The 14,004-nt window shown below is 54.0% G+C and overlaps 1 protein-coding gene across 1 annotated transcript in view; it reads right to left on the bottom strand.

Annotated features, from left to right (window-relative positions):
• NECAB2 (N-terminal EF-hand calcium binding protein 2) overlaps positions 1-14,004 on the bottom strand; it is a gene marked incomplete at its 3' end in the record, with an annotated part of 70,650 nt that overhangs the window by 10,286 nt on the left and 46,360 nt on the right. The window contains exons 4-6 of the mRNA XM_082005943.1: positions 10,213-10,238; positions 7,290-7,387; positions 7,153-7,203 (exon numbers count right to left, since the gene is read on the bottom strand). Of these exons, the coding sequence (XP_081862069.1) occupies positions 7,153-7,203; positions 7,290-7,387; positions 10,213-10,238 (175 nt within the window). The remainder of the gene's footprint in view (positions 1-7,152; positions 7,204-7,289; positions 7,388-10,212; positions 10,239-14,004) is intronic.

Here is a 14,004-nt window from a genome sequence, read left to right on the forward strand (position 1 = left end):
TGCTCGTAATTGCCTGTTTTCTTCCAAAAGATATTTTCTTATAATTAGAACAACACTCAGACCTGCCTCTCACTCCTTTCCCTCCCCCTGACTCTTAAATCCCTTCAAAAGCGGAGACCCAAAACTGATTGCCTGGCACATAATCATCAGAAGAAACCTGAAGAGAACAGACACTTAAATAGTTGATAAATGGAAGCATTACCATATGAAAGACCCTCAGCCTTCCGAAACGGCTCTAAAAAACCAAATGAGACACCTGTTCAGATTTTAAAAAATGACAACGGCATCACATGGGCTTTGAAAGTCTTCCACTAGAAAACACTCCTTTTATAAATCTCGGAGTCGGACCCTCCTCAGCTCAAGTTCACCTTGTCTGGTCCGGAAGGTCTCCCACCATGGACCCCTCCCAAGCATTTATCGCCGAATCTCCCTCTTCTCGTTGCTAGAAAACCTCCTCGCCCATCGGTTCTTGTCGCAGCCGCGTGGATGTGGATGTGAAGGGCGGGTAACTGCCGGCCTGCGCTATATGGTGCTCCCCGTGAGGTCACCTATGGACCAAGAGGCACGTGGCACCTTCGCACCCTGCCCGGCACTTAGTGGCAGAGAACAGGCTTGGAAACGAAGCGTGGCCCTGGCTACGATTAGCCTTTCCCTTCGCACAAGTTCCTAATTAGCTGTACTTAGCGTCTACAAGACAGTCAACTAACACATATTTTACTTCAGTTTTCCAAGGAAAGTACAGATTTTGTTTTCCAAACAGGACCTACTCAAAAGACCCTGCCGATGTAACAACGTGGGACGGTCAAGCTGCCGAAGGCTCAAGGCGGGTTTATTCCCTTCACCATACAATTTATTTAATCCCCCGAGCAACAGCCTTAAAACAGGAGGAAGGGGGAGGAAAGCCATGTCCTCCAGGAGGCCCGCGGGAGCTGGAGCCAGGGCAGCACGGGCAGGACCTCCAGAGAAGATGCTCTTCCTTCTCGGAGCGAGAGGACACGAACTTTGCGGCGACAGACAAGCAGAAGAGCAGCGAATAAACATCTTCCTCTACAAATAAGCTCCGAGAGAGAGACCTCCTTAAGATCCAGCTCCCTGCCAGCCCCGCTGTGCTCCCCGGCGGTCCGGCAGCCCAGCTGGATCCCACGCACAGCCCCACGGGGCTGGCAAGGGAATGGCTCCAGTTGGCATCGCGCGGAGCGTCGGCTTTCTGGCCTGGAGTCTGCAGAGAAAAGCTGGGGGAAATTCAGTTCTTGCAGAACTGCCGTAGCGCTTTTTGCTTCCATTTGCGGTGCAATATTTTCCTAAATGAATTTCAGAGAAGGGCTGCAGAAATACTTTCTGAGAAGCTAAACAAATAGGCCTTGCTTCCTTTTAGATTATTCTTGAGCTATAAAGTTCCGTAACTTATCCAGAAATCCACATCATTTTTTTGCGATGGAAGTCGATACTGAAATTGTTCGGAAATGTATCGTTCAAAATACGGGGAAAGACGACGTGGCCTCTACCCATTCACCGCCCCATCACCACTCCTCTCTCTTTTCAGCCAAAACCATCCACTGTCTCTAAATGCGCTACGGGAGCATTTCAAAGCTGGCGTTTCATCATGAAATCACCCACCTAAGAGAGGGGCAGACAGGCAGCCACTAAGCCCTAAAAGAACTCCCTCCCCACCGGGGCGGATCTCCGTGCCGCAAAGGTGAGGCCGGACGATGCTCTGAGCCCCCAGAAAAGGCGACCTGGCCGTTTGAGCGAACATCCTGACCCCTAAACCAGAGCCCAGCGCTTCCCAGGGGAAGATGACGACAAAGGCGTGCAGGACCTCCCGGGGTCCCGCCAGTTCAGCACGAAGTACCAGGGATACGCTGCTCCCGCGGCCGGCAGCAAGGAAGCCGGAGAAGCGCTTCTCCGAGGGAGAGCCTGGTGTGCCGCGGGGTAGGGATTGCCCCCGGAGGAACGACGAAGCGACAGATGAGTTACGCTGCCGTGGTGCCTCATGGGCTTCAAAGCCCAGACCAGGAGACCCCAACCGGTGCTCGTGTAGCCACCGCGGCTCGGTGCAAGCCGAGCAGGGGCTAGACCACGATGCCCGTGGCGAGCCCCGCGCAGCTGACGCTGTTTGGGCTGGGCGCTACCCAGAGCTGCTACCGCCGTTGCTGTTCCCCCCGCCGCGGGCCAGCCTCCCGCCGCGGCAGAGCACGGCTCCAGGAGCCTCGGGCGACCTCGGTGTGAACACCAGGTTTGTTCAGCGCAAGTAAAGTGAGAGGAGGAGATACAGGATTAGCTGGAGGGCGGGAAGGAAAAGATTATTTTTAAGGATTATTTCTACCGACTATTTTATCTCCAGGTGTCACCTTTAAAAAAAAAAAAAAAAGCGAGATCATATTTGGCAAGGTTAATTTTGGCAGGTAAGAATGCAAATGAGAGACTCTCTACTGCTGCTCTAGACTGTGCTATCAAATAAAAAAAAGCCCATCCGTCATTTTTAGCGTCCGGGACTGGTGGCAGACGGTGTTTGCTGTGGGGCTGTAGCTGAGCCCCTTCGCAGCGTGCTGCTGGTGGGAGCTGGGGGCACCCGCGGCCGTGCCGGCACCCGCGGCGGGGAGCGCAGGTCCGTGCAGCAGCTCCCTCCCAGCCGCAGGAGCCCGGCGTCTCCTGTCCGCTGCGACGGCATGTCGTGACGCAGAGACAAGAGGGGTGAGTTGCAGCAGGAGCGATCAGACTCACGAATAACGCATATGCAAAGCTGTTCGCCCGTACGTATTTACCTCCGAGCTCCCTAGCGCTGCCGGAGCACCAGCTGAAGGTCGGTACGCTGGGTTTTCCTGGTATGGTTTACATATTCTCTCATCTAAGCAACGATTCTGGGGCGAAGATGTGTTTGCAGCGGTTTGGGTACAGCGCCTGGCCGCAGGGCACGCGCGTGCTATTCGGCACCCTGACGCGAGACGGCCCTCAGGGGCTGCGTGAAGCGTCACCGCTTGGTCACACTTCCACTCCGGCTCCGTAAAACGAGGTAAAGAGGGTTTTGGCAAGTGAGAGGCTGGCGGCGGAGCTGGCAGCAAGCAAGCAGGGAGTAGAACACCGTCTTCCCCATCTCCTTTTGCTCCCCTCCCAGACCGCAGGCGATGCCGAGCATCGAGCAGCCGGAGCGCAGAGCCGGCCGCAGGTCCGCAGGCCTCCCCCCTAAATCCCTCCTGCTGCCCCTCACCCCTCCCACAGCCCGTCTGCGAATCCCCCCCCCAATTTGTCAGCACCCACCGCCCCCGCCCCGCTCCCGGCCCTCGCCGAAGCCGGCCGGCGCAGCCTTTCCCCGCGCCGGAGCACCGGGGAGATCAGCTCCGCTTCATCCCAGCGCGATGGCGGCTCGTTGCGATTTCAGCTCCGGGCTCGGCGGTTTTGCTTCCCACGCGCTCCCCTTCCAGCTGGGAGCGGGCCCGCGCCGAGGACGGTCGCCAGAGCTCCCGACAGGAGCGTCGCCGGGAGGGAACAACTGGCCCTTACATCCGAGCTGCCTCGTCCTTGAGGGCGTTCCTCACCCGGCGTTTTCGGGACCCCGTCGCAGCCTGCTTTCGACGTTCGCCTCGCTGCGAACGGGCGGCCGCCGTCCCACGGGGTCAGTAACCGAAGAGGAGGGACAGCGTCCACCCAGCCCCGCAGCGACACAAACCTGGTTTGCGTCACGCTGGTTTTGATACCTGCCGGCTGCGCCGTGAAACAGTAAAGGAGAATTATAGATGAATACGTCCCGCCGTCACCACTTTTTAGCTCCCGAAAGTTCATTTCCTTTCTCTCCAATTGAACTTTGCATGTCCCGTCGTCACTGGCAGTCATTTCTACGCGGCGCGGCCATCACCGTCTTGGGAAATAATTACAATGACAGATTTTGTTTTTGCTGCGTGAGACCTTCCACTATTGAATCCAATTACTGCTGATACTTTACGAGCTCCTCCAGCACGAGATAATTGCTGCTTTCTCTTTTTTATGAGCGAGAAATAATCAGTCGTCTTTTAAGGTGAGAAATATAAACAGCAATTAAATACCACGGCTACCCAGCCCCTCTCGTCAGCGGGCACCTCTCGCCGGAAAGCCGACACAGAAGAAGGTCAGACTTCACTCATCGCTTGCGTCGAATGCTTTTTTTAAGGGGGGGGGATAGAGGGAGGGTATAAGGAACACCCTCAGGTGATGAATAATTTTCCCCAGCTGAGGAAAGGTCTATTTTAATACATTAAAGAGAAGCAGGAGCATCTCACCAGCAGAGCAGTGTGCTTGCACGCGCCGGTGCGCAGCACCAGCACCAAGCGCTTCGCCGGATCCGGCCTCGGGGAAAGGTTGCAGAGGCAGCAACAGGCTCGAGCGTCGAGGGGCACAAAACCAGACCTGGCTCCTCCCGAAACCTGCTGTTTTGGCAGTCTTTTCCCCGATTCGGTGTTTCTAAAAACATGTTTATATATATATAATCTCCTAAACATCCTGACCGCAGCATGGGGCCCTCGGCTACAGCATCACGCGGGGAGGAGAGGGCGCAGGAGGAGACCTTTGCGGGGGGACCGGTCAGAGAAGCGGGCGCTCACGCCGGCTTGCGCAGTCCTGGGGCGGATCTGCCCCCCGGGGCCGGGGCCTTAGCCCGTAGGTGCGGTGCCTGGGCACGGAACACCCCCGCGACGTCCTCCAGGCTGGCGCGGGGCATGGGAACACGCACCGGCTGCAAACTGCTGAGAAGACCTCAGCCAGATTATTTTATCGGTTCGGATCATAAGAAGCCTTCCGGCATTCTGCTGACACTCTGTTTTGGCAATTCTGACACCAAAACCAGAAAGTCTAGTAAACAAATACATATATATATAAAATTTTTTAGGGAAAACATATAGCAAAAAAGTCTTACATCTCAAAAATAGAGCGTTAACGGTTTGCACTCAGGAAAAGCTTCTGATGCTGCTGGAAGTCTGTCCTATCCGAACGCTGGAGATGAGTTTCTCTACCACCTACAACAGGCTATTTCCGTGTTTTGGGGTGTTTTTCCCCTTCAGTTCTTCACTTGAACAATTCATCGACGCGGTTTGTACCGCTTTGCTCACAAAATCACAGCGGGGAGCAACGTTTTTCATGAAATACGTCTTTGCCAGCTCCTCTCTGTGCAGGTGGTGAAGAGCAACACACCCCGTGGGCTGATAAAACGGGGGTGACGGGGGATGCTGCGGTGGCACTCCCGCGCCTGGCTTTGGCCATCTGAAGCGAAGGGTCTGCATGTGAGAGGAGGAGTGTTGTGATCCTTCAGCCTCACAGGAGGAAGATGCCTCCAGCGCTCTGGATCTCCTCGGTTCCCTCCACGAGATCGCGACGGAGGTGAGCAGCTCAGCTTCAAGCGAATAACCTGGACCCAAGGCAGGGGAACCCCGCCGCAAGTTGCTGAATCAAGGAGGGAGAAAGATGCTCTCCTTGTGAAGGCAGGGGATCGGGATTGGGAACGACCATCCTGTTTCTGCGGCACATTCCTTACGCCAGGTAATACCCACGTGCTCAGATGCCTAATTTATATTCAGGGAATGAGGCATCTTCCTCTTGCAAAACACCGGGAGGAATTAGCCATGTGTATTAACCTCACATTCGAAAAGCAACGGTGGAAGGGCCTCACGAAGAGCAAGTTGGAGCGAAATACTGAGGTACCTACCAGCGCATTAGCATGCATTTAAAATACATAGTTGGCGAATCTGACTGCCATAAAATTGGCTAATAATGAATATAAATGAAGCACGAACAGACTCAGCGACTTAATTAGAAAAAAAGAACTATTGCTGTCGTCCTGCTTTTTTCTACCCTCTCATAACGCTGATAAAAAATTCACAAGCACTCCAGACAGATCGGTGCTTGGCCAAAGACTTTTGCCTTTAGCTTGTTACGGCAAGACATCGACGTGTGAAATAAATATGTGACTTCACTTTCCATGCTGCCTTCCTCACAAACATTAAAAAGGACGGATTTCGATCAAGCAAGGAAATCAGGCTCTACTCAGTAAGCAGCGGGGAGAGAAATTTGCTGTTTCCCGTTCCAACTCCTAAAAGTGTTTATCGTTACCACGTCTTTAACGTGGAGTAATTTGAGTTTCTTCTTTAGCTTCAAAGATAAACGGAAAGAAGATTTCCATTTGGATTACTCAGAGGAGGGCCGGAGCTGAATTGGGAAGTCCTTACAGGTGCCTGGAAAAAGCAAAAGCTCCCTCTTCGGCTTGGTCCTCTGTGGGCCACATTACTGCCCACCAGCGAAGAGGAAGACTACTTTTCTCTCGTCGTGGCACAAAAGAAGGATGCAAACACAGTTGAAAGTAGAAGTGGGAGAAGGATTGATTATCCCGAGGTAATAAATATCACCGATGCAGCTCGGTTACTTTTTAAAGTGGCATGGAAAGGACGGGAAAATGGTCTCAAAGGAACAAGAGCCCTATAAACACTTCTCTGCTCCTGGTAAGAAACCAAATGAATGGCGCACCTCTCAGCAGGGATGTCTATCTGCTACATCAGCCCAGATTTTCTAGGTATTCGTAATAAACTTCAATATGCTTCTTGATCAGCGCCGCTGTCAAGTAGTCCATTGTTAACAGTATCATCAAGGTACACGGCAGATTTTTTAAGAAGCTATGGGTACTCTGCACATATAAAATAGGATATTATGTCCTGGGTTTGGTGCTTGCGTGATTGCCCTGTAGTCCTTCAAACATGCAGTCCTCTACTTCCCAACACAGCAGCTGTGCGCATGAACGACCGTATTTCTGGAACTCAGGATGTCTTCCAACATGGGCGCTGTATTTAATGGCAGCTCTGTAATATGAAGTTTCCAGAAGCAACCCCAATGACGCTGACAAGAACTCATGTATTCAAAATCCCACCCAAAAGATCTACGGGCTGTGTTGGCAGAAGACAACTGGAGCACCTTCAGGCAATGCAGAGCGTAAGCCATGGCACAGCCAAGACCGCCTGTCAGACTTAGGAAGGGTGCTGAGAAGGTACGGCGCTCTGCCACCAAACCTCCATGCCACCATCTATTGCACATGGCCGCTGTCACCTTGGTTCACCTGGCCAAGATTTTCAAGATTAATCTGCTCTTAACACAAAAAAAACCCCCACTGCTGTCATGTTGCTGCGATGACCTACTTACCACACAAATGTAACAGCGTGAGGAGACAACACTGCTGAACAGGATGAAGACCTTCAGATTTAGATGCTCTGTTAACGTAACATTGGCATCGTTCGCTCTGAGCCTGTGGAGCACAAGGCGCAGTAAGGAGGACTCACCCGTTTGGTGTAATCCATCGCCTTCAAGATGGAGAGGTTCAGGGTCTCCAGTGAGGCCAAGACGTCTTCGTAGTCTCCCATATGGTCAGCAAAATAGTCTGGGGAAACCAAGAGGGACATGATGAGAACTGTTGACGTAACTTAACGCTTCGAGACTACATGACACAGCCAGGTCTATTTATTGATGGAAAGAAAAACCCGAGAGGGTGGTTTCAGGTATATTTTTATATTCTGTGTCCTGAGCCAAAGGCACAACTTGTCCTGCAGGGATGGGAGGTGGTGCAATTCCCGAGAAGTCTGGGACCATTGTAAAAAAGAGGTGTAAGGCACGGTGGCTCCCACTGAAAACAACTCAGCAGGCGCTTCATTTCCATGCCCGCTCCTGCCTGCTCCGTATCTTGGCTCTCTCCCTCCCATTGCCAACACGGAGGGAGAAGTCTCAAAAGAAATCCCCTTTCCATTCCTTTGCCCGTCTTTACCACTCAAAGCGTCCAAATACCTGCTAGGTTCACCCCAATTTATAAGAGCTGAGACTGGCCCTACGCCGTTCCCTACGTTCCCCTCACATTTGCACCTCAGCCCGCGATCACAGGTTGCACAGGCTTCGGAGAGCGAAATGCGCCTCAAAAGAAGAGAACGGAGCGGCGAGCTGGGCCCAAGAGCACACGTTCTCCGTGGAGAGCGAGTCCAAGCTCCCTCTGTGCCGTCCTCGTGCCTCCCGCGGGAAGGGTGATGCGTGCCAGGCCACGCCACGGCTCCGGCGGCGGCCGGAGGCGAGTCCAGCCGCTCTTCGCTGACGCAAAATACCGCCGCGACAGGCGCGTCCCCGCGCGGCCGACGGCTCCACGACACGCGTGAGCCCCGGTGCGCTTGAGGGCACGCGCTGCCGAGCCCGGAACCTCGCCGTTCACGACGGAGGCGGCGAGAAGCGAAGCGCGGCGGTGGGACGTGCAGCGAGTCTGCGGCGTAGACGCGAAGTTACCCGGTTTCTGGTTGATTGACACGGGCTACAGCTAAAAGCTGCTCCTTAAAAGCCGCCAGCCTGTTCCTTAGCGCTAAGACATGAAGCTTCACCGCGAGGTGACAACTCTGCGGAACACAACAAGACATAAACTCCAGGAAACAATCCCACTAATTAGGTTCTCTTGGCTTAATTAGAAGTGCCTATAGCTATTTGCAGCCTGAGAACATATCCAAGAGGAAGAAGCTTTTGGCAGAAACCGGAATGTCACGGCGTGATTGACAGCAGCTGTTTGCTGTTCCACGAGAAGCCAAACAGCTTATTCTCGCTGCAGCGTGTGTATATGTGTTACTCTCATTACGTTACTTGGGAAAGAAAAACGGAGCAGACCTTAAAGGTAAAGACTTCTTGCAAGTCTGGAAATGAAAAGCTGCAGACATTTCAGGAGAAACGAGCTGCTGTGGGCAGAGCACAACCCTCGAGACCGACCGGGGAGCGCCTGGGAGGAGAACGGCGTTGACTTAACCAAAGCATTCAGCTCTACCGTTTTAGCCTTATTTATTCACGCCAACATCTGAGATCAGCTCTTCCCATCCTACACGGTCCTCACTCGCGGCTCCTACGCGTCTGCAGAGAGCGATGGAATCCGCGCCCAGGAGATGAGCATCACCGCAGCCCAGGGCTGGTGTGGGAGGAGGTGGGTGCCCCCCACCCGCCTCTCCCCAGCAAAGCCGTCACCCACCACCCTGGCAGTCTGCAACGGGCCGATGTGCACCTCCTGGTTGCAGAGTACACCTCGGCTGGCTGGACAGCTTGTACCCTTGCATGTCGTGCCTGTGTTTCATTAAAACTGGAAGGTGGCAGGTACAATTTGGTAGCTGCACTCGCATTTTCTGGGCGTGCTGAGAGCTCCCAGCTATGACCGGGAGCTGCTCTGGGGGTGAGGAGCTACACGGCCATGTCTGACCAGTCTAGGTGCTGGTGGCCGTTGCACTCGGCGGCGGGAGGAAAGGTGCGGGCGTGAATGCTCAAAAGCCTCCGGGGTGCTGCGGTGAGAAGGGCAGGGTGTGGGCAGCCCTCGGCGGTGTCCTGGTGCGGGCAGGCCCACCGGCTGCGGCGGATGGAGCGGTCTAAAGGGTCCCGGGAATAACGAGTAACTGGCCGGTGCTGGCACAGGCACCCGGCAAGCACCCGCTCTCGGCCAGACCTCTGAAGGCTCTAACTAGTGGCAAAGGGATGAAGGTAAATGGTGAAGACCTGCCAAGGTGGCTTTAGATGTTCTTCTGCATCCTGGCATGGGAGAGGGGGAGAAGAGATGGGTGAGCCCTCTGCAAGGCCACCCTCCTCTGTCTCCCTGTCTCCTCCCGAAAAGCTGGGGTGTGGGAAACGTTTCCCAAGAGCGGGCGTCCATGGAAAAACACACCCGAGTGAGCAGCAGGAGCCCCGTGCACCAGTCACCTCCCATCGAGGCAAAGCCCTTCAGAAACCCTGGCAGGAAATATTCCCTTTCCGGTCAAGATGTGGGACAAAACATTATCAGGGATTTTCTTTCCAGCCTTTAATTTCTGCAAGCCGCGGGAGGCGCGGCGGCAGCGGCGGCGTACGCCTTAGGCAGCCTGCTGGGAACCACAAGGGTTTGCCTAAGGAGTAACGCGCCCCGGGTACTGCAGAGGGGTACTGGTTTATTGAGCTTCGGAGCGGAGCTGCAGGCTATGACACTGCCAGAAATTAAACTCCGGCTCGTTATTGAACGGGAGCCGGGTGCCCTGCTCAGCCCTGGCCCCGTTTGCGCTGCAAGAAAATGAAGAAAAGTTTTGCCCGTTTTCCTGCGGGATAAGGGCGAAGCGGCGGAAGCGGGGAGAGCCTCTGCTCGGCAGCCGCCGCCGCCGCGCCGCGCGTTTCCCGCGCCCCTCCGACGCACACACGCGGCTGCTTGCGCCCCGGGAGAGGGACCGCACTCACCGCACAGCTCCTTGGTGTCCACGTTGCTGGAAGAGGGGGAGGACGAGGCAGGGGAGGAAGCAGGAAAAAAAAAAGAGAGAAATACGATTTTAACGGAGAGGACAGACGAAGGCTTCAGCTAGGATTCCCGCAGGCTCAACCCCAGCTACCCGCCTGCAGCGTCCCCCGCGCCCTCAGCGTCCCCCAGCCACCGGGGGGGACAGCCGGAGGAGGAGGCAACGGCTGCTGCCGCTCAGGGCATCCCCACGCCTCTGCAGCTTCAGCATCTGTGCCGCTGGGGTGGGTTCACGCGCCGGTTTGGGTATTCCCTGAGGGGGAAATGGGGACTCGTGCATCCCCCACCCGCGCCTGCGGGGGACCCGGCACACCCGACGCAGCAGCTCCTCTGCCCTCCTCCCAAATATTCACCCTGGCACCACCCCGGCGAGGCGCCCGGTGCGGCACAGGAATGTGTTTGTCCCCATTTGCTCAGAATAAAAATTTGCAAAATTTACTTTTCTAGACGGACCAGTTCTCCCAGTTATGCCCCCATGAAGCATCCACGAGGCTGTGCCCAGTTCCCACCCGGGCCTCCCTCCGGACAAAACTGCACAATTACTTCTTGGTGCACGAACGTTTAGTTTAGAGAACAACATCACAACAGGCAACCTGCTCAGGAAATAAAGATTGCTGCTAATCTCTTTGTGCCTCAGATTCCCACACAATTATTAGTGTCGTTCAAGCACTATAATGATCTCTTAATAGAATTACATTTTATCAATCCAGTTAAGTCCTAGAAAGCTATTTCTTTAACTAAACCCATCCCTGCTCTGTCTGACCTGTCAACGTAAGTGGATTAGGGAGAGAGATGTTTTTAATACCGCTTTCACTAGCGGCATCCTCCCGCAACCCTGCCCCGGACCCCGAAATCCTCCCGACCGCCTGCCCGTGCCCCGACCGACAGACCTGCTCCCAGCCCGCAGGACCCGGGCTCTTCCCTCCCTCCCTGACCTGGAGCATCCCCTCACTGCTGGCCCTCTCCTGGGACGAGATATCCTTCTGGAGGGACCGCGCACGGTGGGAAAGCGTTAATTTGGGATTGCTTCTTCACTTGCCAAGACCACGCCGGACCCTGTCCTCGAGCATTCCCGGCGCTGAAGCGCCCAGGAAAATCTCTTCTCTGCGTAAATCTCTCGCCGGCTCAGACCCCGTGCGAGCGGAGCCGCCTCGCTGGGCGGTGCGCGGCACAGGCTGCATTTCCCACTCAAACAGCGTTTATAAAGCATTTTCTGCTTTAGCAGAGAGACTAATCGAGGAGGTTTTTCTTTCTGTTTTGGCTCTGCCTGAGAAGACGCAAGTTTGGGGGTGCTGCTGGCCTCTCACTAAATGCATTTCACCCCTCCGCTGCGCTAGCCCGGCGCACGACAGCTGACCAGAAAATGCACGTGCGCACTGGTGATATCTGGGGAGGCACTTCCCCAAATTCACAGTGCCACCCGTGCCCGGGTTCTCCCCAAAAGCGCAGCCCCGGGTGACGGTACTGGGGACCCCTTCGCCGCCTCTCCTGAGCCGTGGGACCCGCTGGAGGCGAACGCGAACGTCTCGACCCCGCGAGGTGCCGGCTGCCAGAAAGGTGCCGCCGGACCTGCCTCGTGCCGAAAAGCACACGTTACCGGATCGCACGCCCCTCGTGGGTAACCGATGTCTGTCAGGGTGTAAAAATGTCACTTCTCGGCCGGGACACCTTTGTGGCGCAGGATACGCGGCGCGGACGCTGCCGGCAGCAAAGGCGCTGGCACAAGCTTCAGCCGGAGCCGCGGGCAGCACACGCGCCTCTGCAAAATGAGCTTTCACACCGCTTTGTCTGAATTCCCACAGAGATTCATCATCTTTCTCCAGCCCTGGAGTTATTTTGCCGAATCCTGCAAAGCACCCCGGGGATGCCGGGAGCTAAGTTGCCCTGACTTCCCGTCCCCGTGCCGAAATCAGCGGAAATCAGCGGAGCCGAAACCCTGCCCGAAGGAGCCGGGTCCCGACCGAGCAGCCCGCAGCGCCTTGGCAGCACGCGACTGCTAACACGGCCCCGCAGCAACTCGCGGGCAGCGAAGGTTCAGGTGGGGGAAGACACCCAGAAGCTGCATTTCCGACACCGGCACAGCCCCGTGCCTGCCTGAGGACCGCGGCCGGCCAGCTCTCACCAGCACAGAGCCTGGGAAGCCAACCGATACCCTCAGGCACGTGCACGGGGCTAGTTCTTACACCAGCATCGCCCACAAACCGCTTAAGTAGTATTTTTGAGAAGGCAGTTAGTGCTTATAAACACCTACTGAAGTGGTTATGGGCTTGCAGCTCCGGCATGCTACTGAGGGAAAAAAAAAAATCTATTATCGTATTCCACGTGGGTTTGCATTGTAATAATTGATCTGCTGCTGCCAAAAATGGTTTTTTATTTCCTCACATCATATTATTAAACTTAATAGTGCCTGGATGTTAACTTGGCTAAGAAGCTGCTTTTAATTCTAAGCCATCTTGCATTAAGAATAAGCCCAATTAAAGAAATCACTGAAGTCATAAGCTGACTTAATGAAAAATACGCTAATGCTGAGAAGAAAATTTGTAAGGAGAAATCAATGGGTACTTGAGCACGAGCCACGGCGTTTCCTGGGATGTTTCTGTCCTGCGGGAGCGTGCGCGCCGGGAACGTCGCCGGCACGCAGCCACGTCCCCGCCGGTGGGGAATAGCTGGCTGTGCAACGCAACTGTGCGGCTACAAAGCTATTTACAAGCCACTCTGGTCCTTTAATGCCTTAGTAACTAACGAGTCTGCGGTTACGCCAGCAGGACTTTTTATGACGCAAATATTCAGGATCCGGGTTTCAAGCCTCAGGGCTCCGCAAACACCCTCAGCATCCCGCACCCTTCATCCCAGCGCTGCCCTTCAGTGGAGATTTTTGGAGTGGTCCCATCTCACGCAGCCCTTCGAAATAAAAATGTTTAGATGAGCATAAGTCACTAATTTTTTCTCAGAGAGCAAATATTCAACCCTTCTGTAAGCGACAATAGACTAAAAAGAAAAACCGCAACAGGTTCTCATTTCTTCGAAGAAAAAAAAAATATCTTTCAGCTGCCAGAAGACTTGGCTGTGAATTAGCTTTTAATTTTAAGCATTCTTACATTAATAGTATGACTAATAAAAGAACTTAAGTCATAACCCAACTAACTAAGCAGAATATAATAATGTCCAAGCGAAACTTTAAATGAAGAAATCATTAAAGACTTCTCTGTTATACAGTTTTTTCTGCATGGCGGAGGCCACCTCTCTCTGATTCCTTTCCAAAACAAAAATCTTTCTTTCATCAAAGTTGAAAAATCAAGCAAATCCAATTCTTTTTGGTTTCAGGCCACCTTCTCCATTTTCCAACCAGGGAAGCTGTAAGGTGGAGCAGCATGACCTGGCATCCCCAAGGGGGATGTGCACCCCTTGAGATTACTTTCTAAGGCAAAGATCCTCCATTTGCCGCTTGGGACCTAATTTCTCTGGCCGAAATTGGAGCCAAACACGAGCGCTCAGCTTCCAACCTAGAGCATCTTCTGAAAAAAATCGGAGTCCAAGCCATAAACTAATTTGGCCAGGAAAAGGACTGTTTATTGCTCACCACCCACCACCACTTAAATACACTGCGGTAATTTGACCAGATAGATAAACATATTGGCAAGAGGGAAATAGTTTTCCCTGCTGGGTTACATCCAACTATTTCAAAGAAAAAGAAAAGTCCTCAAAGCGTGATACCCCTCCCTCGTACGTGGGAGTTT

The sequence above is a fragment of the Phaethon aethereus genome (assembly GCF_964289735.1).
Source record: "Phaethon aethereus genome assembly, chromosome: 13".
In the NCBI taxonomy this organism is placed as follows: Eukaryota; Metazoa; Chordata; class Aves; order Phaethontiformes; family Phaethontidae; genus Phaethon; species Phaethon aethereus.